This window comes from Oratosquilla oratoria, chromosome 1 (genome assembly GCF_046742065.1).
Source record: "Oratosquilla oratoria isolate Oo_2021 chromosome 1, ASM4674206v1, whole genome shotgun sequence".
NCBI lineage: Eukaryota > Metazoa > Arthropoda > Malacostraca > Stomatopoda > Squillidae > Oratosquilla > Oratosquilla oratoria.
This window is the reverse complement of record NC_134777.1, coordinates 135390337-135416606: the sequence shown is the minus strand read 5'-3', so window position 1 is coordinate 135416606 and position 26270 is coordinate 135390337. Positions and strand designations below refer to the sequence as shown.

Here is a 26270-nt window from a genome sequence, read left to right as displayed (position 1 = left end):
CCAACTCCTGAATTAGCATCTATGAGGCATAATGAGTTTATTGAAAAATTACGAACCGTATGAACCATATGATGCGTAGTGTTCCAAGCAACGACGACATGACGTTACAATCTTCTGCATTTCACTTCTTATAACTAATCAAGTCACTGCCTTCGTCTACTGAATTGAGGTAAGAGCTGTATATTATACTCAATTTTATAAAGAAACTTATTTTCTGTGATTTATACTATACGGTGATAGTGACATAGTATATCTATCATAAGATTTATATTTGTGAACGTTGCTACTCGCTCAAGTCCCAAGGGACTCCGTGAATGATAAAGATAATGAGTGGGAGTGGGATTGGGGGTGGGAGTGGGATTGGGAGTGGGATGACGAGACGTGACATAACATAAGCATAATTAAGGAGGCTCTCTTTATTTAATTTCTTGAGAACGCCTGTATCCAGTTTACTTTCCTTCGAGAGAGCACGAGGACCGCACAAAACTGGTATATCTTAAGCTAATAATAACCTGCTTTAAAAAGAGGAGCCATTTAAGATTTTATGTGACCCAACGGGTCACGGGTAGTCTAATATATATATATATATATATATATATATATATATATATATATATATATATATATTTTTTTTTTTTTTTTTTTTTTTTTTTTTTTTTTAAGAAATGTCCCCTGTGGGGCTACAAGGAGAAGGATGCCTAGTCCCACTCCCCGTCCCTTTCTTCTCGCCTCTTACGATCCAAGTGGAGGGGTGTGGAGTGCATTCAGCGATGGAATGGGTGGGAATGATTTTATGCCTTTTCCTTTTTGGCTACCTCCCTTGTAAGGGGGAAAAAGCCTTGGTATATGTACTGTATGTATGCATATATATATATATATATATATATATATATATATATATATATATATGTATATATATATATGTATATATATATATAAATATATATATATACATATACGCACACCCTTGGCAAGGAGTAAAAAGTACAATAAGATATGGATAAAAAGAGAAATGAGTATTGAGGAATTATAAAAAGAGAAGACACTAAGAGATGAAGCAAAAAAAAAAAAAAAAAAAAAAAACGCGAAGAGAACGGAGACCGAAAGCAAAGAATTCTATTGGAGAGTAATCGACATGAGACCGAGGAAATGGTACATCAGAATGGGTGAACCAAAGACAGAAAAAAAAAAAAAAAAAAAAAAAATTGAAAGTGGCCTATACCAACATCAACGGATTAATTTCAGGACTGAGTGAACTTAATGATTACCTGCTAGAGGAAAAACCAAACATAATAGGAATTGTGGAGACTAAACTAAGGGGTGAAATACCATCCATCGATGTTGAACATGGACTATACAATTACTGGATTAAAAAGAGAGACAAGAAACAGGAAGGAGGAATCATGTTCTTGGCCAAGAAAAACTTGAATGTAACAAAAATTGCGGAGGGCAAAAGTAATGTAGAACTGATCATGATAAAATTTCGATATTATAGCTATTACTGAATCCTGGGTCAACATGGCTGATAAACATTTCCTTCCGGAAATCGAAATAGAAGGATATAAGTTTTTTCATAAGGATAGGGTTGGCAGGAATGGGGGAGGTGCACTTTTCGTTAAAAATATATTAAACTGTATTATCAACAATTCGATAAGGAAGAGGACTGTACGGAATCTATTTGGGTAGAGATTATAGGCAAGAATAAGAAAGTTATTATTGGCGTCTTGTATAGACCTCCTTACCTCAGCACTGAGCAGAATGATCTCCTGATTCATGAATTTCACAGAGCATTCCAGTACAAAAACGTTGTGATCATGGGAGATTTTAATTACAGAAACATTGACTGGGAAACTTTAATAGGTGATCATGAAGCGAAGAAATTCCTAGATGTGGTGGAGGATAATTTCCTAAAACAAGTGATTACCGATCCTACGAGGGGACAAAATACCCAGGACTTAATTTTAACAAATAAAGAGCACTAAATTAGCAGCGTAATAGTGGGAGATAGTCTAGAATAAGAAAGTTATTATTGGCGTCTTGTATAGACCTCCTTACCTCAGCACTGAGCAGACTGATCTCCTGATTCATGAATTTCACAGAGCATCCCAGTACAAAAACGTTGTGATCATGGGAGATTTTAATTACAGAAACATTGACTGGGAAACTTTAATAGGTGATCATGAAGCGAAGAAATTCCTAGATGTGGTGCAGGATAATTTCCTAAAACAAGTGATTACCGATCCTACGAGGGGACAAAATACCCAGGACTTAATTTTAACAAATAATGAGCACTAAATTAGCAGCGTAATAGTGGGAGATAGTCTAGGCTCTAGCGATCATCAAGAAATAAGATTTAATATTATTTGGGAAAAATTAATAAGTACGAATAACGTTCAAGTACCAGACTTCAGGAAAGCAAACTTTGCCAATATAAAAACCTATTTGAAATTGAATACGAAATGCCATACGGACGTTTGGAATATTCTTGGTTCTCGGAGCGGGGCTGGGAGTGAGGTTTGGGTCACGGAGGGTAATATGCATACCTTAGGTAGGGTCAATTGGGGGCGAGGGCCCAACAGTCAGGTCAGCGATTTAAAAGAAATATATAGCAATCTTACTGATTTAATTATTAATGCACAAAACACATTTATCCCCCTAAAACCAATACGGAAAAATAGTAATACTCCCAAATGGATGACGGACAGATTGAAACATGAGATCGGAATGAAAAGAGGACTTTACGTAAAAATAAAAAACGGGGAATCACACCTTAGATCAAGATATAACGAAATGGCAAAGCTGGTTAAAAGAAATACACGTTCAGTGAAACGTAATTATGAAATCAAGGTTGCCAGTCAAGCAAAATCCAACCCAAAGGGTTTCTTTCACCTCTATAGAACAAAAAATAAAGAAAGAATAGGACCAATTAAAAGCGAGGAAAATGTCATGATAGAATCGGAAGAAAAAATGAGTGAGGAGTTTAACAATTATTTTCTATCGGTGTTTACTAATGAGAGGTTAGATAAAGTACCTGACTGCGATCCGATTTTCAGAGGGGATGAAGAAAGTAGTCTATCTAATATCAGCATTAGTAAAGAAGAAGTAGTTAAGCAGATTGACAGACTTAAAGCTACAAAATCTCCGGGTCCAGACGAAATTTTTCCAAGAATGCTTAAGGAGTGTAAATTTGAAATCTGCGACCAGTTAACTGAAATATTCAATAAATCGGTAGACACTGGTTCTGTTCCAACTGCTTGGAGGCAGGTAAACGTTGTTCCTGTTTTTAAGAAGGGAGATAGATCGTCTATATGCAACTACAGGCCAATCAGTTTGACATCGGTTATAGGAAAAATACTTGAATCAATAATAGTTAGACTCAGAGAACACATCGAAGGACACAATTTAATTCGTGATTCACAGCATGGTTTCTCCAAGGGTAAGTCATGTGTGACTAATCTTTTATCTTTTTACACTAAAGTATATAAGGCGTCAGATAACAATGAAAATTACGATGTTATTTACCTTGACTTTAGCAAAGCGTTCGACAAGGTACCACACCGGAGACTACTAAATAAAATCAAAGCCCATGGCATAGGAGGAAAAGTGTTAGAATGGATTAGAGCTTGGATTAGTAACAGAAAACAGCGGGTCACCATAAATGGAATAAAATCTAGGTGGGGCAATGTTACTAGCGGGGTCCCCCAGGGCTCAGTTCTGGGTCCCTTATTGTTCATTATGTACATTTACGGCTTAGACGATGGGATAAATAGTGATGTTAGTAAGTTTGCGGACGACACTAAAATAGGACGCCTAATTAGGTCAGGAGACGACGCAGAGATTCTGCAGGATGATCTTAATAAGTTGTTAACATGGTCGGTGAAATGGCAAATGAACTTCAATATCTCTAATTGTAGCGTGTTAAACGTAGGGCTACACAGCCCCGAAAATAGATACAATTTAGATAACACGTTTTTAGAAAAATCTGAGTGCGAGAGGGACTTGGGTGTTCTAGTGAGTCCGGACCTCAAAACCAGGAAGCAGTGCATTAGCGCCAGAAATAAAGCTAACAGATATTAGGCTTCATTGCTAGGACGGTAACGAATAGAAGTGCAGAGGTAGTTATTAAACTCTATCTAGCGATAGTTAGACCCATCCTTGACTATGCGGTACAGTTTTGGTCTCCGTCCTACAAAATGGACACCAATTCACTAGAATCAGTACAGAGAAAAATGACCAAAATGATACATGGACTCGGAAATTTGCCTTACAAAGAGAGGCTTAGGCACCTAAACTTACACTCTCTGGAAAGACGTAGAGTGCGGGGTGATCTAATATTTCTTTGTCGCGACTCGTGCCGCTTAAATTGTTCTTATCGGCTTAAGAAACCTGCACAGCGAAGCTATAGCGATAATCCCATACCACACTCCTGGTCATATGGCCATTTCCCGAAGGTTGAGTGTTGTTTGAATTTTCCGCCAAAATCATCAGAAATTTCAAATTCCCGGTTCTGTGCAGGCATGCGCATTGTCGACCCCACCTCCCCCTCCCTACCCCCTCCCTTCTTAGCCGGCTCGCTTGAGTCGTCACATCAATGAGAAATGAAGGCTTCGCTCCACAGAGGAGGGAGGGACCCTAAATCTGTGCAGGTTTCTTAAGCCGATAAGAACAATTTAAGCGGCACAAGCCGCGACAAAGAAATATTATCGGCTGAAAGAAACCTCCACAGCGAAGCTATGCATGAGACGAGGACAGGTGGGAGGAGAGGTGAAGCCTGATTCAAACCGTTATTACGTGTGTCTTTCCTATGGGAGACTTATTCATTTTATCACTCAGTAGAGGGGAGAAAAGAAACGTCAAGTACCCACACCGAAGAATGTGACATGCACAACATTGCACTGTTCACACACTGCGTAAATTATACGAAATTCGTATCCTGTTCAGCGGTTCCTGGCCCCTCCCCAATCCTCGGTCCCCCTTTGCCCCCTCCACCTTTTTTTTTTTTTTTTTTTTTTTTATATATATATAAGACAAGCCGCGGGCTTCGCCCTCCCCGACTTCGCTGGGGGCTTGCTGCGCAAACAGCGGCCTTCGGCCGCAGCGCTCCGCGCTCTAATCCCACGATAGGGATCCCGTGCTGGGGATCCCATGTTGGGGTTCCGCCCCGAGGCCGAGGCCGAACCCAAGGGACATTTTTCCTGGTCAGTCCAAGGGAACATGGCGACCACTGAGGACTTGCGACCACTAAGGACTTGCGACCACTGAGGATTTGCAACCACTGAGGATTTGCAACCACTGAGGACTTGCGACCACTAAGGACTTGCGACCTTTGAGGACTTGTTACCTTGGAGGACTTGTTACCTTGGAGGACTTGTTACCTTGGAGGACTTGTTACCTTGGAGGACTTGTTACCTTGGAGGACTTGTTACCTTGGAGGACTTATTACCTTGGAGGACTTATTACCTTGGAGGACTTATTATCTTGGAGGATTTATTACCTTGGAGGATTGACAACCTTGTAGGACTTGCAACTTCAGAGGACTTGCACCCTCGTAGGACTTACGACCTCGGAGGACTTGCAGGCTCGAAGGGCTTACAACTTCGGAGGACTTGCACCCTCGGAGGACTTGCACCCTCGGAGGACTTGCACCCTCGGAGGACTGGCACCCTCGGAGGACTTGCACCCTCGGAGGACTTGCACCCTCGGAGGACTTGCACCCTCGGAGGATTTGCACCCTGGGAGGACTTGCACCCTCGGAGGACTTGCACCCTCGTAGAACTTACAGCCTCGAAAGGCTTACTGCCTCGGAGAACTTACGACCTCGGAGGACTTAAAGACCCCCCTCTCCAAGACATGTAACATTTTTAAAACGTGTCACCTTTGAAATGGTTTAATTTAATTTATTATTAGTAACGATGATCGCCCATGGCTCAACGATGATCGTCCACTGCTCAACGATGATCGTCCATGGATCAACGATGATCGTTCTTGACTCAACGATGATCGTCCACGGCTCAACGATGATCGTCCATTGCTCAACGATGATCGTTCACGGCTCAACGATCATCATCCACGGCTCAACGATGATCGTCCACGGCCCAACGATGATCGTCCACGGCTCAACGATGATCGTCCATGGCTCAACGATGATCGTCCATGACTCAACGATGATCGTTCTTGACTCAACGATGATCGTCCACGGCTCAACGATGATCGTCCACGGTTCAACGATGATGGTCCATGGCCTAATGATGATCATCCACGGCTCAACGATGATCGTCCACGGCTCAACTATGATTGTCCACGGCTCAACGATGATCATTCTTGACTCAACAACGCCCATGGCTCAACGATGATCGTTCTTGACTCAACGATGATCATCCACGGCTCAACGATGATCGTCCATTGCTCAACGATTATCGTCCATGGCTCAACGATGATCGTCCACGGCTCAACTATGATCGTCCACGGCTCAACGATGATCATTCTTGACTCAACGATGATCGTCCACGGCTCAACGATGATCATCCACGGCCCAACGATGATCGTCCACGGCTCAACGATGATCGCCCACGGCTCAACGATGATAGTCCATAGCTCAACGACGATCGTTCTTGACTCAACAATGATCGTCCACGTGTATACGCCACCATATACATGATGAGTAATATCACTCACTCACTCACTCACCCCACTCACTCACTCACTCACCCACTGGTCCACCACCAAGCGCATCCTCCCAATCTTACTGACTGGGCGGTTGCCGACGCAGCACTTCCTGCCCGTGTGACCAGCACCACCAGAAGCAACCATACACACACACACACAAACATACTCATAAGTGCAGTCAACCTCTAACTCACAAAACACACGACAACCAAATAATAATGAACCCTTCCCCCCTGGAAATATTATATACTGTAAATAACATATAGCTAGTAATTAAGAACATGATAGTGTATTTGCGGGAAACCAAACATTCCCATTAAAAACCCTTATTAAAACATTTACCAGCACCTCCTATTTTTGCTGTGTCAGCACTTCCGACGAACAAAAAGTCGATGCTCCAGAGCAGGACCAGTCGGTCCGATGATATGTACAGAGACAATAAAATAGTGCACTGTGATATATAAATGGAGTGACATTCAGATAGCTTGGAACTAATATCTTGAGAGATAGACACAAACAAAATGATAGTGCTTAATGTATCAAACATTTACCCATATTTCAAGAAGTGATTGACATTGTGTAAAATATAGAAGAAATTGTGAACCAGTAAACTTATTTAATAAACGAAAAATATGTTACATTGAGTTTGGTGTTGCCGCCTTAAGTTCTGTGTTATGTATTCACTCAACACCGGTTGAGGATACACACGGCTCAACGATGATCGTCCATGGCTCAACGATGATTATCCACGGCTCAACGATGATCGTCCACGGCTCAACTATGATCGTCCACGGCTCAACGATGATCATTCTTGACTCAACGATGATCGTCCACGGCTCAACAATGATCGTTCTTGACCTTGACTGAACCATGATCATCCACGGCTCAACGATGATCGTCCACGGCTCAACGATGATCGTCCATGGCATGTAACATTTTTAAAATGTGTCACTTTTGAAATGGTTTAATTATATATATATATATATATATATATATATATATATGTATATAAAATATATATTTATATATATATATATATATATATATATACATGGACATAGACATAGACATAGAAAATGTCCCAAGGCACCGGCTACGCCGTGGGTGCATTGGCCTTCTTTAATTCTTGAGTTATTTCTTCTTTCTCCTTCTTCAATTCTTCTTTTTCTTGGAAAGTCCTTTCCCAAACCTTAAGGGGGACCAACACATCTGATTCCGATTCGTCGACGACATAGTCGTAATCAGGCAGGATCATTGCCGTTGCGGCTTCTTCACTAATATTGTAAGCTGAAGCAGGAATCTCAACGGATCCCAATTCAGGTTCCTCTTCTGGAATTACCTGCTCGCTGTCGATACCTTCCACTAAAGACTCTCCCTCCCTAATGGATGGCATGTCCGAAAAAAATTCTTTATATACCACGTTTGTCGGATTTTTCACCACACATTCACCATTAACCTTATGGTAACCTCGGAAGATAATTAATGAGTCCCAATTTGTAACCCTTGAACATGCCACATAGGGCTGTCCATGGGCAAAACAATCGGACGAATCCAACAATAACACACATTTGTCAAAAGTTTGCCCTTGCGACTTATTAATTGTCATAGCAAAACTTAATTTGAAGGGAAATTGTCTCATTTTCCAAGTGCAAGTCGAGCGAAGTAATCGGTGGGAAGCTCCTATGGCTTGGGAACTTGAAGATCTTCCAAGAGTACACATCATTTTTGTCATTTCGTAACATATTGTTGAACCCCAATATTTTCCTATGGAATCTATTAATTGTGGCTGTTACTGAGTTTTTTTTTTTTTTTTTTTTTTGAGTGAGGCGCAAAGTTAAAAAAAACTGTTTTTCCTTGAGTTGCGGTTTTTTTTTATATAATCATTGTATTTCTGATCGATGTAATACTTTTGGTATTCCTCGTGACAGCTTTTACCAACACTCTTAGTAAAATTCTTGTATCCAGTAAAATCTTGTTTCATGAACTTTTCCGATTCTTCCTCTTTAATTTCTTCGTCATAACCACCACTCTTAGTAAAATTCTTGTATCCTGCAAAATAATGTTTCATAAACTTTTCCGATTCTTCCTCTTTAATTTCTTCGTCGAAATCTATTATGAGATCGTACTCATGAATATTGTTGAACCCCATTATTTTCCTATGGAATCTCTTAATTGTGGATGTTACTGAGGTTTTTTAAGTGAGGCGTAAAGTTGGGGAAACTTATTCTTGTGCTTCCTGCCCTTCGCTCGCGGCCAATCAATCGTCTCCGATGCCGTGATGTCAGTGTTCTCGTCCAATCAGTCGTCTCCATTGCCGTGACGTCACCACTCTCGACCAATCAGTTATCTCCGTTGCCATGACGTCACCAGTCTCTCAGCCAATCAGAATCCTTACACAATGGGACATTTTTGCCGGATTTTGGAAGGTGGTCATAAAAACGCCAGGAAATTTTCAAAACTGAAAAACTTTATTTTTTTATGTATACAAGCACCTGGCTGCGCCAGCCACGGCTACGCCGTGGGTGCTTGGCCTGCGGCGCCCGCGAGCGAAGTGGCAGCATATGCCGCCTAGGGTTCGGTCTTTGCAAAGTTGGCTAGTGGCCTAACTTCCGCCACCCATTCGATAACTTTGTTTTCGATATATTACTTCTTAAATGATCCAGAGCCGATCACAGTGCCAAGATGTCTTTCCTCCTCTTTTGTTACTTTCATTTCACTGTTTTTAAAGAGGTTTCTACTGATGATGATGATGATGATGATGATGATGATGATGATGATGATGATGATGATGATGATGATGATGATGATGATGATGATGATGATGATGATGATGATGATGATGATGACGACGACGAAGACGACAACGACGACGACGACGCCGTGGGTGCTTGTCCTGCGGCGCTGCTCGCTTCGCTCCCGGGAGCTTCGCGCCCTAGGGCTACGCCCTCTTGCTATACATTTGTGTTTTATTAGTCATCTTTAACTTCTTCTTCAACTTAAAGCCGCCGGCACTACTTCTTAGTAGAAGATTCTCCCTCGTCGTCGTCGCTGCACCTCTTGTTGCTCTCAGTGGTGGTATCTCTGTTCTCTTTTAGCATCTTTTTGACCTCTTCTATTTTTTGGTCAACTTCCTCTATTTTCTCTTCCAACTCCTCCTTGATAGAGATAGAGAAACTGGAGGCAGGGTCGACCTCTTCTTCCCTTTCGTAGCACAAATCGTACGACGCGGGCAGCAACATATCTACGCCTTCCTCTTCTGAGATCGTGTACACTTCTTTGGGTATCTCTACAATGCTTTGGTCAGGCTCTTCTTCGGCCAAAGCAACTTCTTGGTCGTCAGAAACTACGACCGCTTCAGGAGGTTTATCTTCTTCTGAAAGATTCTCAACGAAAAGTTCTTTATACACGCAATTGCGTGGTAGTTTCATCCTGAAATCGTCGTTCACTTTTTCCCAACCTGTGTATATGATGAGAGAATTCCAGCTTGTAACTCTTGAGCAGGCGACATAAAGTTGTCCGTGGGCAAAGCACTGTGCAGAATCAAGCAATATTCCACACCTATCAAATGTCTGCCCCTGAGATTTGTTTATCGTCATCGCATAACTAAGCTTAACAGGGAATTGTTTCCGCTTGAATGGTATAGTGGTATCAGTAGACTCCAGAGTAATTCTCGGGAGTAAAACCTGTTCACCCCTGTGTGTACCGCCTAAGATCTTTCCGACTATGATATTATTTTTAAGATTAGTCACTATTACTCTGGACCCATTACACAACTTGGGAGGGCATATATTCCTCATAACCATGATGACACTTCCTACTTTCAGTCTCAACATGTGAAGAGGGAGAGAGGGGCTCGTTATGGCATTGAAAACCGATGTCTGAATGTCCGTTACTTCTTCCATTGCAGTGTCAACACTCATGTACACTTTCTCTGGTTCTTCAGACTTATCGTAGACCATCAAGTTTATCCTGTCGACATCATCGTTTGTGGGGGAAATGATAGCCCTCTTCTCGAAATATGAAGCATTCAGGTGATTTTCCTCTAAATTATCAGAGACTTTGTCCACTAACTCTTTACAGGTCTCAACGACAATCCCAAACTTCTCGGGAAGTTTTACGGGTCCACTCTCCCCTCTCCCCAGAGCCAATAGATTTTTCGCAAATATCTTGTTCTTTGCGTCATCTGCCTTGAGTCTCACGTTACGTGTTAGTTCTAACTTTAAAAGGTCGTCCCAGAAATAACCGGACTTTATACAGTATTCGAGTTCATCATTCATTCCTCCCCCTCTTATAACTGGGAGGATTTGACGAAAATCTCCCGCACAGACAAATACTATCTCCCCCATAAACCTTCCTGGAACACCCAAAATGTCCCGAAGGGAAACATCAAGAGTAGCTAACGTGTTCTTGTTTGCCATCACAACTTCATCCCAGACTATTAGAGACATCATTGATAGGAGCTTCGCCAACTCTGAGTTTTTCTTGATGCTACAGGCGCACACTTCGTTGTAATCCATTAACGGGATCTTGAACATGTTATGTGCAGTTCTTCCTCCATGCAAAACAGTAGAGGCGATACCCGATGAAGCGACAGCCAAGGCAATTTTTCCCTGAGAACGAACAGTATCCAGTAAAATGTTGAGCACGAAAGACTTTCCCGTCCCACCTGGAGCATCCAGGAATATCCCATTGTGCCTGTACTTTTGGGCGTTCTCGATGCGAAATAGCACAGTATCGTAACAGAGTCTCTGTTTGCTGTTCAGAAGAAGAGACTTCTCCTTCACCTCTTCTGTCAACTTCTCTTTGTTATAGGCCTTTTCTCGGCGTATGATGTTTGATGTTTTCTCGCCACATCTTGAAAGTGGTAGCCCATATTGGGTGATAGAGCCCCCTCCGCAGTTCCACACATGTTCCTGGATATCGTCTAGAGCGTCAAGGTAAATTTCATCGTTGTATTCCGTCGCTTTTTGGCGCTGCAGGAAGTCACTGGCGAACAAATCTTTGGTCTCTTCCCAGATACCTGACTGGTCCTCTAATTCCGAAAACACCAGCATGCTCGCATAAGTAGCTCGCAACTGATTGCGGTCATTAGTGTGGTTGATGATTTCCAATATAGTTTTCTTCCAAGTTTCTTTGTCGTTTAGGAGTCCCATCGCTTTAACGGCTTCTCTGTAAGTGGGGTAGATCACCCCTTCAAATGTCCGAAGATCCTCGTAAGACGTAGGCCCCTTTACGTGTGTTAAAAGTAGTCTCAAATAGAAGAGCTCGACAGTTTTATTTGTGACAGCACGTATCCTTCCTAGAGAAGATGCTGTCGTCTTTCTTTCTTCCCAGACACTGCTAGTGTTATTAAAAACAAAGTGGTTGGGAAGCTGATTATAATATAGGCCTGCTGCAAATTCGTTTCGCGCACACAGTTTGAAGAAAGCTGTCAAATGAGTGTCTTTAGAGGTTTTTCTATCGATCTCCTCCTTAGACGCGTTCTCCTTGAAAAATCCCGCGTTCTCTCCTTCTAGATGCAAGTCAAGAGTTGCCACAGGGGGGTGACTTCTGTGAATCGCAAATTTGAAAATCTTCCACGACGCCTCATTCGCATTGACGAATCGTGCCTCCTGGAATTTTCTCACTTCATTAACATCTTCCCCTTCTTTCGTTTTCGAAAACAGAATGCGGTCACATCCTTTGTTGACGTACTTTGTAACGTAGGCTATGCACTTTATAGAATTTGAGCACTCAACATTTATGTGCGTGTTATACTTTAAACATAGGTACGGGCTGTAGGGGACAACCCATGAATTGTCAACTTTGATTTTCTCTCCCTTTACTTTTTTCTCGAAAGAGTGGCCCCCTTCACCTACTGCTGTCCTTCGATACAGAGGGTACCCGTTGTTCCCAAAGTACATGTCGCCCCTGCACACTTTCGGAAAACCCTTTCCACACAATGATGTGGAACCGTACTTTCCTTGACAACATAGTTGGGACTCGTCAAAGCCTCTACAGGGGCCGTGTATCATGTTCGTTGTCACAATCTCATATAAGCGCGGCTCTTTATTTTTGTCAGGTATCTCAGCTGATATCACCCTAGAGACGAAATCGGCAGTAACGTGGCGTTCCATCCAAAGAAGGATATGAACATGAGGGAGACCTCTTTTCTGCCACTCAACATTCAGTAGGTGTGCCTTAACGCGCCCAAACACGTTTTTAATCGTCAGATCGTCCATCAGGCTGTCCACTTTCAACTTGAAAATTCGACTAACAAAGTCAGGGCGGTCATACATCCGGGAGATGTCACAACCGACATCCTCCACGGCTTGTTTAAACTTTTCCCAATGAGGATTCATTGTAAAGGTGATAAAAAAGTCTGGAGACCCGTAAGACGACACAAAAGCCAAGGCGTCTTGCTGCCGCGCTTTCATGTATCTTGGGCCCCCAACAAATGAAGCAGGGATAATCACCCGTTGACCCGCCTTTCGGTTATCCCCGTCCCCTATAAGAATATCAGCGCGCTCTTTCCGCAACTCCTGTTGATTGTGTTCGATGAAAGACAACCTGTCAGACTCAACTTTCACGTAATTATCCACAACAAATTGTTGGAAAAGACGGGCCCCTTTAGTCACATAATTGAAAACACCTTCTCTTTCCATGTAAAGAGAGGCGTAGTACATGCAAGGGCTTAGCCTACTGTATGTTGCAGGAACATGTTTTGAACAACAGATGTCTGCTTTGCGTTGCTTTTTCAGAGTGCAAGAATGACCGACGTCTCCATTGGGAAACAGGAGAGGATACTGAAAAACATCGTAGAAGAAGTTGGTGTGACTCATAAGTCTGAGACTAAATTTTGAATCTTCCTTTGAGGAACCTATCACTATTTCCAATGGGTCTCTTGAGGGGCCCAAATTAACGATGGCTCCCACCTGCGAAGAAGAAGTGGGAAGGTGGTAGACTCCTTTATATTCGCGGGTTGTTAGATTCTCAGCGGCTTTCAACGTAATAGACACCTGGGGTAATTTGCCATATTTCTTGACGTGAGCTTCCATGAGCTGTTTAGCCGTCTCTAGCTCTTTCAACATCCCAGACAGACACGCGTTATGTTTTGCCATGTATTCGTAAAAGTGTGTGATAATCTTCTCGTTCTCTGAAAGAACCTTTTCCTCCCTAGCTCGTCTCTTCTCCGTTTCGTTCATTTTCCCCTTGCCATTTCCTGACTTTGAAAAATGTTGAGCCGCCAGAGTGCGAAGTTTAATCTGCTGATCTTTCTCGTGGTAGAAATAAAGATCCAAGAAAGAATTATTCTTCCTCCAAAACGGGTTTTTCTCAGAATTACTGTCATGATCAAAATGCACGTCTTTCCCAGTCAAAGACCCCTTTTTTAGCAACCCGGGCTTCAATGAGCCTAGTCTGTGGTAAACTCGTCCCTGAATTTTGTAACACAGTGCCTTTTCCCCTGCGTTCTCCAGCTTACTCGAAGTCGCAAAAGATGTGAAAGAAAATACTAAATTGAAACCAGCGATGTGTTTCAAAAATCTTTCAGAGAGAACGGTTTTACCTTCGTAGAGCTCTCTTATTGTCCCGTCCTTAATATCTGAGGGCAACAATAAAGGAGTTTGACCCAAGTTGCAACAGATTGTTTTGTTTTCTCGTTTCCACAGCAAAGCTGAACAGACTTTACATTTGAAATCCCCCAATTGGCCGATGTGATGCGGAAAAGTTTGAACAGAGTTTTCCCTAAGAAACCCAAGCAACTCCTCCCTCACAGTTTCTCGCTGGTCGGAATCTGGCTCCTTTAAATGACGTTCGGATCGTTCTTTTCTCAACTTGTCAAGAACATTTTTCTCTTCCTCTGAAAAATCCTATGAAGTCTTTCCAAATCGCAGGAAAACTTTCACTTTCTTAAACGCCTCACGTCTCTTCCTTTTTTCGGCCCGCAATTCTCGCGCTTCTTGTATCTTTTGGACCTTTTCTTCTCTTTTGAACTCCCGCAGTTCTCGTGCTTCTCGTATCTTTTGGGCTTTCTCCTCTCTCTTTAACACCCGCAATTCTCGTGCTTCTCGTATCTTTTTGGTCTTTTCTTCCTTCAATTTTGCGCGCATTTCTCTTTTTGAGACCCTCTCTTCCGTCTTTTGAAGAATTTCTCGTGCTCGGTCCTCATTTAACTTCTCTGCCTCCAATTTACTCGAAAACTGCTGACTATAATTCCCTGGTGCACCAAAAAGGTTTTCGGGCGTTTCCTCTTTAACGGGACGCCGGTCATTCTTTTTCTTCAGCGCGTCTTTGACCTTCTTGACCGCATATTTGTTGTAACGTTTAGCCCTCTGGTATGCCTTATAAGATAAATCAAGATAATGCATCTGGTAGATTCTATGGTCGCTTCGTCCACCATGTTTCGTGAAACTTTTGTACCCCACAAAGTAATGCTTCGAAAAACCATTTGACTATTCTTCTGTTATTTCTCCATCAAACAATTCCAGAGTATCAAACTTTTCGTCGCTGTACTCAAAATCTTTGCACTCCCTTAGGGAAGCGTTGAACCGAATGACTTTCCTGTGGAATTCTTTAATTGTTTTGTGGACCGAAAAAATCTTCGTGTTATTGTAAAGTTCAGGAAATGCTTTAATGTGTTCAGCCCGTAAAGTATTCTGCAACCCCCGGTTATTCTCAAGACTTCCTTTTGAGACCTTCTTGCAATCAGCCACCCACTTCCAGAAATGGCGTTGCCGCCTTCTCTTGATTGCCGCGTTTTGGGGCATCGTGCACGTCTCCGGAGTGACGTTCCCCGTCAAAGTTAATTGCCAATCTTTGCTTACCCCCACCGCTTTCGGTGTCCCTGTTTGCCACGGATAGGCCGGAAGGACGAAAGAAACACATGCCTTATCTCAGTGGACTTTTTTATTTTTAGTTATTCATTGATTGATATACGTATATATACATATATACGTATATATATATATTTATATATACATATATATATATACATATATATACATGTATATATATATATATATATATATATATACATACATATATATATATATATATATATATATATACATATATATATATATATATATATATATATATATATACATAATTATATATATACATATATATATACTTCTTAGACTCTCTTCATGGCGTCTGTTGACAACTCGCCAGTGAGACGGGGTCGCCGGAACGAGCAGTCTACGAACACCAAGAACTTCGAGATCTTCGAGACCTTCCAGAAGTTCGAGACCTTCCAGAAGTTCGAGACCTTCCAGAAGTTCGAGACCTTCCAGAAGTTCGAGACCTTCCAGAAGTTCGAGACCTTCCAGAAGTTCGAGACCATCCAGAACTTCGAGACCTTTCAGAACTTCGAGACCTTCCAGAACTTCGAGACCTTCCAGAACTTCGAGACCTTCCAGACCTTCGAAAACTTCGGCACTTTCGAGAACTTCTGCACCTTCGAGACCTTCCAGAACTTCGAGACCTTCCAGAACTTCGAGACCTTCCAGAACTTCGAGACCTTCCAGAACTTCGAGACCTTCCAGACCTTCGAGAACTTCGGCACTTTCGAGAACTTCTGCACCTTCGAGACCTTCCAGAACTTCGAGACCTTCCAGAACTTCGAGACCTTCCAGACCTTCGAGAACTTCGGCACTTTCGAGAACTTCGGCACTTTCGAGAACTTCTGCACATTCGAGAGCTTCGGCACCTTCGAGAACTTCGGCACCTTCGAGAACTTCGGCACCTTCGAGAACTCCGGCACCTTCGAGTACTTCGGCACCTTCGACAACTTCGGCGCCTTCGACTACTTCGGCGCCTTCGACAACTTCGGCGCCTTCGAGAACTTTGGCACCTTCGAGAACTTCGGCACCTTCGAGAACTTTGGCACCTTCGACAATTTCGGCACTTTCGAGAACTTCGAGAACCTCGACACCTTCGAGAACTTCGGCACGTTCGAGAACTTCGGCAGCTTCGAGAACTTTGGCACCATGGCTTAACGATGATCGTTCTTGACTCAACGATGATCATCCACGGCTCAACAATGATCGTCCATTGCAAAACGATGATCGTTCAGGGCTCAACGATGATCGATGTTTTAATTTTGTATACAAAGTTAATCGCCAATCTTTGCTTAGCCCCACCGCTCTCGGTGTCCCCTGTTTGCCACGGATTGGCCGGAAGGACGAAAGAAACACATGCCTTGTCTCAGCGGACTGGAGGAGCCTTCCAGGTCCCCCGGAGGAGGAGCCTTCCAGGTCCCCCGGAGGAGGAGCCTTCGAGGTCCCCCGGAGGAGGAGCCTTCGAGGTCTCCCGGAGGAGCCTTCGAGGTCCCCCGGAGGAGGAGCCTTCGAGGTCCCCCGGAGGAGAAGCCTTCGAGGTCCCCCGGAGGAGGAGCCTTCCAGGTCCCCCGTAGGAGGAGCCTTCCAGGTCCCCCGTCAAAGTTTTAATCGCCAATCTTTCCTTACCCCCACCGCTCTCCGTGTCCCCTTTTTGCCACGGATTGGCCGGAAGGACAAAAGAAACGCATGCCTTATCTCATTGGACTTTTTTATTTTTAGTTATTCATTGATAGATGAGAGGGGTGGAGCCGTTTCCATGGCGACACATGGGACAGGGGCGACCGAGTGGTAGAGACACCGTGTCCCCAAGGGAGTCGTCGATGTCCAGCCCCTAGGTCCCGCACCCGCTCCACAGAGTGGGTGCGGAGAAATGCCAGCGATGCCACGAAGTCCCTGATGCTGTGGGCGTGCGGGGCATGGCCCCAGTCGGCTCTCTCCAAAAGCGGAAAAGCAGGTGCTCCCGGGACCTCGGGGTTAAGAGAATCCTAAATTTCGAGTTGTAGAAGAGATGATCCTCAGAAATCTCTTCCGTGTGCTCCACGTAGTCTTCGAACGCAGCGGATGTGGGCGTCCTCCCTCCCAGAAGGATTGTATTCTGAGAGGGCCAATCATGTCGTCCGCTCAGCCGTTCCTGGCCAGGAATGTTGGTGATGGAGAGAGGTTAGGGCCGAGCTGTCCTCCTCCAGTTAGGAGAAGGACGGGTGGCGGGTGATTGCCGCCAGCTGTGAAGCCCTGTAGTCCGTAGTCAAGGCGAGCAGAAAGAGGACACGTTGAGGGAAGTGTTCTTCCTCCATAATGGCCCTTTCGAACGCCAGATACTGCAGAACACGATGCAAGGACCAGGCCAGGACCGGTTGATGTCTCGGCTCTCTCGAGGCGCTGATCCCCTTCATTAGGAGGTGTTCGCGCCCTCTGTGGTACTCGGATGTTCATGCCAAAGCGTAGCGGATCCGTGAGTGCTGTATAGTGAGGCAAGATAGTCACCGGTGCCCTGTTGGTGGAGGTAGCCAGCCAAGTCAGGAAGTCCGGAACCGTGCTGGCGGAGATGGTCACCATCGCGTGTCTCCGAAGGCAGTTCCGGAATCTCCGTCAGCAGGACCCACACTGCCGCACTGAGGACGGAAGGTGAGCTCTGAGCATCTTGTCTACTGCCTCTGTAGAGAAGAGTTGACTGAGAGCTCCCCGTAGAAACTCCAAGTATCAAGTTGGAGTGACGCTTGGAGAGGCGCGGTAAGGCTGTTGGCTAGGCAGGCTGGCCCCAGTAGAAGGGAAGAAGGGCCCCATCTCATTAGCTCCCCGAACCACGGCTGGGTTGGCCAGTAGGGAGCTATCAGGAGGACCTGACCCTTGAAGGACCTGAGGGTCTGCATCACCTTCAGGAGGACCGATGTCGCTGGAGGAGGAAAATGAATACGTACTTCCAGCTGGTCCAGTCCTCCGTGAAGGCGTCTGGGCCTCCTGTGCGTGTCCTTTGGATGCAGATGAGGTAGAGGGGGAGCTGGGTCGTGTTTGGGAAGGCAAACAGGTCCACCTCTGGGGTGCCGTAGCGGAGGGAGAGCGACTCGAACACTTGTGGGCGTAGTTGCCACACCACGTAGGTCTCCTGAAACCTGGATAGAGCGACCGGCGTAGGGTCCCCGACCGAAGCCAGGGACGCAACAAGCTGTGGAGTGCTGAGGGTATCGGCCCGGGCAGGTCACGCGGGAGAAGCAGTATGCTCCTGTCGACCTCCCGTACCAGCCGTCGGCGCCCCAAGCGGATCAGTGGAAGGGCCGGGGTCACGAAGTTGAGGCAACCCCCCCCCCCCCGCCACCGAAGGAGGGAGAACGTGTGAGAGAAGCACGCTCTCTTGGCGCAGGGGAGCACCCAGAGAGCGCTGACTGTGTCCCACTCAACCCCGAGCCAATAAAGTCTCTGTGTGGAAGCGAGGGCAGACCCGTCCCAGTCCACCCCGAACTCCACGTCCGCCAACACTCTCAGAGCCACCGAGATGTCGGCCGATGCACCCTCCCCGGTGGGCAAATGCATCAACTAGCCGTCTAGGTACATGAGTGTGGAGACGCTTGCTTCCGTCCAGCGTACGCCTACCACTCTTACTAGTTTCGTGAAGATCCTCGGGGTAAGCGAGAGACCGAAAGGGAGTATGCGAGGCCGAGTTCGTTTCCGAGCGACCTCGTCCGTGGGCGTTAGTCAAGAGGCTTCGTCCTGGGTGAAGACGTTCCCTGAGCGTCTCCCGCTAAGACGGGCCTGGACCCTCGGTATGTATCCAACTCACCCCAAGTCTTCCCGCGGGAAGTCCTCGAAGCCCGTGGCGAGCGTCCTCATCCAATAGTGTGCTATGGCAGTTTGTGACGTCTCATCACCCACAAGCGGACTTCCATATGTTTAATACCTAGTGACATCATGTGATTATACTGTGACGTCACCGGATTTAATCATGGCGTCATAGGATCGCCTCGTGACGTCACAGGGACACAAACTGACGTCATAGGACTACATGGTGACGTCATTTTATCACATAATGACGTCATCTTATCATACCGTGATATCACTGATTCACAGTGAGCGTTGAAATTAATGAAACATGGTAAAATTCTCGACCATCATGACTGTAGATTAGCTTAAGTTGAATAGGAAAAGTCATGTCCATTTCGACCTGAGTCACAGTGAGCGTCGAAATTGATTTTAACATGGTAAAATTCTCGACCATCATGACTGTAGATTAAATTAAGTTGAATAGGAAAAGTCATGTTCATGTCGACCTGAGTCACAGTGGGCGTTGAAATTAGTTTTAACATGGTAAAATTCTTGACCATCATGACTGTAGATTAGCTTAAGTTGAATAGGAAAAGTCATGTCCATTTCGACCTGAGTCACAGTGAGCGTTAAAATTAATTATAACATGGTAAAATTCTCGACCATCATGACTGTAGATTAGCTTAAGTTGAATAGGTAAAGTCATGTTCATTTCGACCTGAGTCACAGTGAGCGTTGAAATTAATTTTAACATGGTAAAATTCTCGACCATCATGACTGTAGGTTAGCTCAAGTTGAATAGGAAAAGTCATGTTTACTTCGTCCAGAGTCACAGTGAGCTTTGAAATTAATGAAACATGGTAAAATTCTCGACCATCATGACTGTAGATTAGCTTAAGTTGAATAGGAAAAGTCATGTTCATTTCGACCTGAGTCACAGTGAGCGTCGAAATTAATTTGAACATGGTAAAATTCTCGACCATCATGACTGTAGATTAGCTTAAGTTGAATATGAAAAGTCATGTTTATGTCGACCTGAGTCACAGTGGGCGTTGAAATTAGTTTTGAAATGGTAAAATTCTTAACCATCATAACTATAGATTAGCTTAAATTGAATAGGAAAAGCCATGTCCATTTCGACCTGAGTCACAGTGAGCGTCGAAATTAATTTTAACATGGAAAAATTCTCGACCATCATGACTGTAGATTAGCTTAAGTTGAATAGGAAAAGTCATGTTCATTTCGACCTGAGTCATAGTGAGCGTTGAAATTAGTTTTAACATGGTAAAATTCTCGACCATCATGACTGTAGATTAGCTCAAGTTGAATAGGAAAAGTCATGTTCACTTCGTCCATAGTCACAGTGAGCTTTGAAATTAATGAAACATGGTAAAATTCTCGACCATCATGACTGTAGATTAGCTTAAGTTGAATAGGGAAAGTCATGTTCATTTCGACCTGAGTCACAGTGAGCGTCGAAATTAATTTGAACATGGTAAAATTCTCGACCATCATGGCTGTAGATTAGCTTAAGTTGAATAGGAAAAGTCATGTTCATTTCGACCTGAGTCACAGTGAGCGTTGAAATTAATTTTAACATGGTAAAATATTTCTTTGTCGCGGCTCGAGCCGCTTAAATTGTTTTTATCGGCTTAAGAAACCCGGAAGGAGGGTGGTGCCGTGACCGGGATGTGGAGGGTGTGGACGAGCTGAGCGTCCTAGGCCTCTTGGGAGAGATAGAACTCTTTCTCGAGTGGGACTTCCTGTTGGGTCTACGTGAGCGGCTCCGGTAGGAAGGTGGGCTCACGGACCCGCCCGAAAAGGCAAACCGAAAGGTGCTAGAGGGCCACGACGGTCGGAGGCACGGGGGCCGCCGAGAGGCCCGCCGACCCCCCGGGGCGCCACCCTCCGCACCACCCGACACGTCCCCCCCCCGTCCCCCCAAGAGTCCCCGGGCCGCCCACCCACGGACGACCCGGAGACGTCGGACGACGGAAGAGGTCAAAGTCCACGCCAAGGGTCTGACGAAGCAAGCCGTGAGGCGTTAGAGGACCATAGATGGTCGGTGGTATGGGGCTGCCGAGAGGCCTGATGACCCTCGGGGGCGCCACCCTCCGTACCATAAGACACGTCCCCCTGTCCTCCGAGAGGCCAGGGTTCTTACCACGGACGACCCGAAGACGTATGGGGAACGGATTACGATCGTATAAGGTCAAAGTCTACGCCTAGGGCCTGACAATACAAGCCATGAGGTGTTAGAGGACCATTGATGGTCGGAGGTATGGGGCTGCCGAGAGGCCTGATGACCCTGGGGGGCGCCACCCTCCGTACCATAAGACACGTCCCCTGTCCTCCGAGAGGCCCGGGTTCTTACCACGGACGACCCGAAGACGAGGACGGATTGCGATCGTATAAGGTCAAAGTCTACGCCTAGGGCCTGACGATACAAGCCGTGAGGCGTTAGAGGACCATTGATGGTCGGAGGTATGGGGCTGCCGAGAGGCCTGATGACCCTGGGGGGCACCACCCTCCGTACCATAAGACACGTCCCCTGTCCTCCGAGAGGACCCGGGTTGTTTACCAGGGACGGCTCGGAGACGGGGACGGATTGCGATCGTATAAAATCAAAGTCTACGCCTAGGGCCTGACGATCCAAGCCGTGAGGCGTTAGAGGACCATTGATCTCCTCCACACCACCAGACTCGCAGCAAAGGGCACAAACCGGAGCACAAAGATTTAAGAAGGCAACATCTGGATCACTAATAGGGTAGTCGAAGAATGGGTCAAACCGGCAACCATGCGGAAAGCGCTGAAACTATCAGTCGATTAACAAGCAGGAAACGGGCTCACCGGCTCCCGGGCCGGCAGCGGGTAAACCGATTAGTCCCGTTTCCGCGCTAGAAGTGACGACTCAAGCGAGCCGGCTAAGAAGGGAAGGGGTAGGGAAGGGGAGGTGGGGTCGACAATGCGCATGCCTGCACAGAGCCGGGAATTTGACATTTCTGATGATTTTGGCGGAAAATTCAAACCACACTCAACCTTCGGGAAATGGCCATATGACCAGGAGTGTGGTATGGGATTATCGCTATAGCTTCGCTGTGCAGGTTTCTTTCAGCCGATAATAGAAGTGTTCAAGTGGATCAAAGGCTATAACAAGGGTGAAGCAAATAAGGTTATCATAATAAAACAACAGGGCAGGACTCGCAGTAATGGGTATAAACTGGACAAATTTAGATTTAAGAAGGAAATAGGCAAGAATTGGTTTACTAATAGGGTGGTCGATGAATGGAATAAACTTAGTAACCATGTAGTAAGCGCTGAAACTATCAGTTGTTTAAAAAAAAAAAAAAAAACGATTAGACAACTTTATGGATGGGGATGGCAGGTGGTGATGAATACGGAGCTGCCTAGTGTAGGCCTTATGGTCTCTTGCAGTCTCCTTTATTCTTATGTTCTTATGTTTTTATAAAAGTCGAAGAGAAGAACATGAAAAGTAGAAAGTTTGTGGTGACTTATGTGCCCTCAAAAACGAACGCTTGGAAAGAGAACGGGCATATGAAAATGCTAGAAGATACAAGGCAATCATTAAATGAGATACTAATGTGCAGGGGTAATCTGGTAATTAAAGGGGACTTCAATTGCAAAGAAATTTGTTGGGAGAACATGACAGTGAGAGGAGGAGAAGACTTGTGCGGTAATGTATTACTGGACATGACCATGGAATATACAATGACTCAGTGGGTCAGTGAAAACACCAGATACAGAAATAACGAAGAACCATCGAAACTAGATTTAATATTTACAACAGAACCTGAAATTATGGATACCATTACAAGACACCAACTGGAAAGTGACCTTATACTCATCCAAACTATACTAAAGGAAGAAATAGACACGGAGAGGATCAAAAAGCATAGGAAAGGAAGATTGATGTACAACAAAACGGACTTTGCAAAACTAAAGAAATTCTTCCAGAATGCAAACTAGGAAAATTTTTACATGGAAGAGACAAAAGTGGAAGGGAAATAGGATATCTTGATGGATAATTGCAATGAAGGGGTGAATAGGCACGTATCAAGACAGAAGCTAGAGAAAGTGTACATTAAATGCGGGTTCAACAAAAGATACAGTGAGGCAAAAGATAGAAGGGACAGAGCTTGGAAAAGATGGAGAAAAAAAAAAAGAACTGGAAAATGGCAAGTTTATATAGACTATAGAAATGAGTATGTTAAAGTGAGAAGAGAGGAGAAAAGGAACCATGAAAAGGATATTATAGATAAATGCAAAGAGCAACCCAAGCTATTCTATCGATACGTGAATGGTAAACTTAAAAACAAACAGGAAATGGTGAAACTATGCCAAGGGAATTTAGAATACACAGAAGAATTAGAAATGTCCGAAGTCATGAATAATCACTTCAAATCTGTCTTCACTAGAGAGAAAGCACAATATTGGGACAAAGGAAATGAAAGGCGATCTCCCCCCCCCCATGAGCGAGATAACAATAACACAAAAATAAATAATAGAACATCTATCAAACCTTGACGTCAAGAAATCACATTGCCCGGATGGAATTGCAAATTGGATTCTAAAAGAATGCAAAAAAGAACTAACGGACAAAATACATAACATAATAAGTTGCTCACTTCAAGAAGGAAAAATACAAAAAGACTGGAAAAATGCTAACATTGTACCAATATATAAAGGAGGAAACAAGGAGGAATCAACTAACTACATGCCAGTCTCACTAACAAGCACTATAACCAAAATTTGTGAGAAAATCATCAAGAATAGATTTGTAAAACACCTGGAAGACAACAATATAATAAACCCAAGACAATTTGGGCTCAGACTTGATATGTTTCTACTCAAGACTAATATACATAGTGCAAGAAAGGAATGGATGGGCTGATTGTGCCTTCCTGGACTTACGAAAAGCTTTTGACAATACCACCAAAAAAAAAAAAAAAAAAAAAAAAAAAAAAAAAAAAAAAAAAAACTGGAACATATAGGAGGGATACAAGGGAACCTACTAAAATGGATGAAGGGTTTCCTGATTGGTAGAAAGATGAGAGTAGTGCTCAGAGAAAAATATTCAGACTGGAAAGAGATGATCAGTGGAGTACCGCAAGGATCTGTATTGGCTCCAATAATGTTTGCAATTTATGTGAATGACATGGATGATGATGTGAAATGTTACATGAGCTTCTTTGCAAACGACACCAAACTATTAAGGAAAGTAAAAACTGAAAAGGATTACGAATCACTGCAGGAAGACCTGAATAAGAAATGAGAAGTGGACTTCAATATTAACAAGTGTAGCATAATGGAGTTTGGAAAAAGCAAAAATAGAATATCAGGACAGTATAAAATTGGAACCAAGGAGGTAAAGAAGGAGAGATCCGAAAAATATTTGGATGTAATTATCTCAAACGACTTTTCCTATGATAAACAGATAAAATTTTTTTTCGGAGAATCCTACAACTTGCTAAGATCAATAAAAGTGGCATTTACATATTTGGACGAAGGAATGATTAAAAATATATTGGTCACACTGATAAGGCCTAGACTAGAATATGCGGCGACATTGTGGTCACCCAGTACCAAAAAGAATATAAAGAAAATAGAAAGAATCCAGAGAGCAGCAACAAAAATGGCACCTGCACTTGCAAACTTGTCATATGAGGAGAGATTGGCTAAACTGGAGTTACCGACTCTGGAGCAAAGAAGAGAGAGAGGTGACCCACTGACCATCTACAGCAGGGGTTCCTATCCTTTTTGCACTCATGACCCCTTATCTAAAAATTTGAAACCCATGTGACCCCCTGCTTAGGGCTTACTCTCATCAGCTTAATTTTCCTTTAATTTTCTGTTAAGGAGAGGAAAAGGAACATCTAAGAAAATACTGAAAAATTTTGTAATTATTGATTAGCAAATTAAATCACATTGGTCCAACCTGAATTCACAAAAAGAACATATATTTCTTAAAATTATATTAACATGGGTTTGAGCAGCTATCCAACCCAGCTAGTGGGATGCCTGATGTTGCATTTCAGCAGCAAGCTTTGAAATTCGTGGCCGAAAGTTTGTTAGAGCCAGTCTCATGTCATCTCCAACATCCAATCTGTTCCTATTCTTTGTTTTTATATTGATAAGAGTGGAAAATCCTGCCTCACACAAGTAGGTAGAAGCAAATGGAACAAGGACACGTAAAGCTATCATGCTGACTTCGGAGTATGACTGATATATAGTGCACCAGAACTGAGTCACTGATTTCACCTTAAAGAGATCATGAGCTGAAGAGTCGTTCCTTAGATCCAGAAATTCATCTTGGATTTCATCTGGGATGCTGGATACATCAAGCTCAGAGGAAAATAGGTTCCTTTCCAGGGCCTCTTGTTCCTGTGATAACTCAGGGAAGTAACGTTCGACTTCCTTTTCTAGAGACTGAAGATGTTCGGTAATTTCATCCTTGAGGAACAGATCCAGTTGGATCTGAGACTCATCCATCACTCCACAAAGTTTTTCAAACATAGTGATGTTTCCAAGATTGGTTTTCCGACACTAGTTCTGCAGTTTGGAAACAAAGGCCCGAAGACTATCTTGAAAAAGGAGAACATGTGTTTCCCTTCCTTGAAGCTTCAAATTGAGCTTGTTAAGCTGGTCAGAAATGTCGGCTAGGTACGCAACCCTTTTATTCCATGCTTCATCTTCGAAGTGAACAGCAAGATCTTTCCTTCCTTGAGTCTCCAGGAATAGCTTTATTTCATTTTTCATTTCAAAGACACGATTAATAACATTTTCTTTCGACAACCAACGCACTGCTGTGTAGAAGAGAAGGACTTCGTGGTTAGCATAGTTCTTTGAATAGTTACTTCTAACAAGGCTACGCGACCCCCCGCCAAGGCTTCTCGACCCCCCAGGGGGTCGCGACCCACCGGTTGGGAACTCCTGATCTACAGAATCATGAAAGGCACAGAAATACTCGATAGAGAGGACTTGTTAAACTGAGACAAGAGAAGCACA

General features: G+C 44.0%; 2 protein-coding genes across 2 annotated transcripts; both read right to left on the bottom strand.

Annotated features, from left to right (window-relative positions):
* Positions 1–7157: 7157 nt before the first annotated feature.
* On the bottom strand, positions 7158–15014 carry LOC143029978 (uncharacterized). The gene is made up of 4 exons (XM_076193191.1): positions 14840–15014; positions 9880–14248; positions 7872–8045; positions 7158–7164 (listed from the first exon to the last, which is right to left on the bottom strand). The coding sequence occupies exons 1-4, from the start codon at positions 15012–15014 to the stop codon at positions 7158–7160; spliced, it is 4725 nt and encodes a 1574-aa protein (XP_076049306.1).
* Positions 15015–25271: 10257 nt separating this feature from the next.
* On the bottom strand, positions 25272–25778 carry LOC143029970 (zinc finger BED domain-containing protein 5-like). Its single transcript, XM_076193184.1, has one exon. The coding sequence runs from the start codon at positions 25776–25778 to the stop codon at positions 25272–25274; it is 507 nt and encodes a 168-aa protein (XP_076049299.1).
* Between the last annotated feature and the right edge of the window lie 492 nt (positions 25779–26270).

Bases quoted from the DNA above. Each gene is read 5' to 3' on its own strand.
- LOC143029978 (XM_076193191.1), bottom strand. From the start codon at position 15,014: ATGCATTATCTTGATTTATCTTATAAGGCATACCAGAGGGCTAAACGT. The intron at 14,249-14,839 runs GTAAATTGGAGG...TGTTGCCCTCAG, and splicing joins TTATAGTCAGCAGTTTTCGA to ATATTAAGGACGGGACAATA. The intron at 8,046-9,879 runs GTGCTACGAAAG...GCCATCCATTAG, and splicing joins CTGCCCGCGTCGTACGATTT to GGAGGGAGAGTCTTTAGTGG.
- LOC143029970 (XM_076193184.1), bottom strand. From the start codon at position 25,778: ATGTTTGAAAAACTTTGTGGAGTGATGGATGAGTCTCAGATCCAACTG.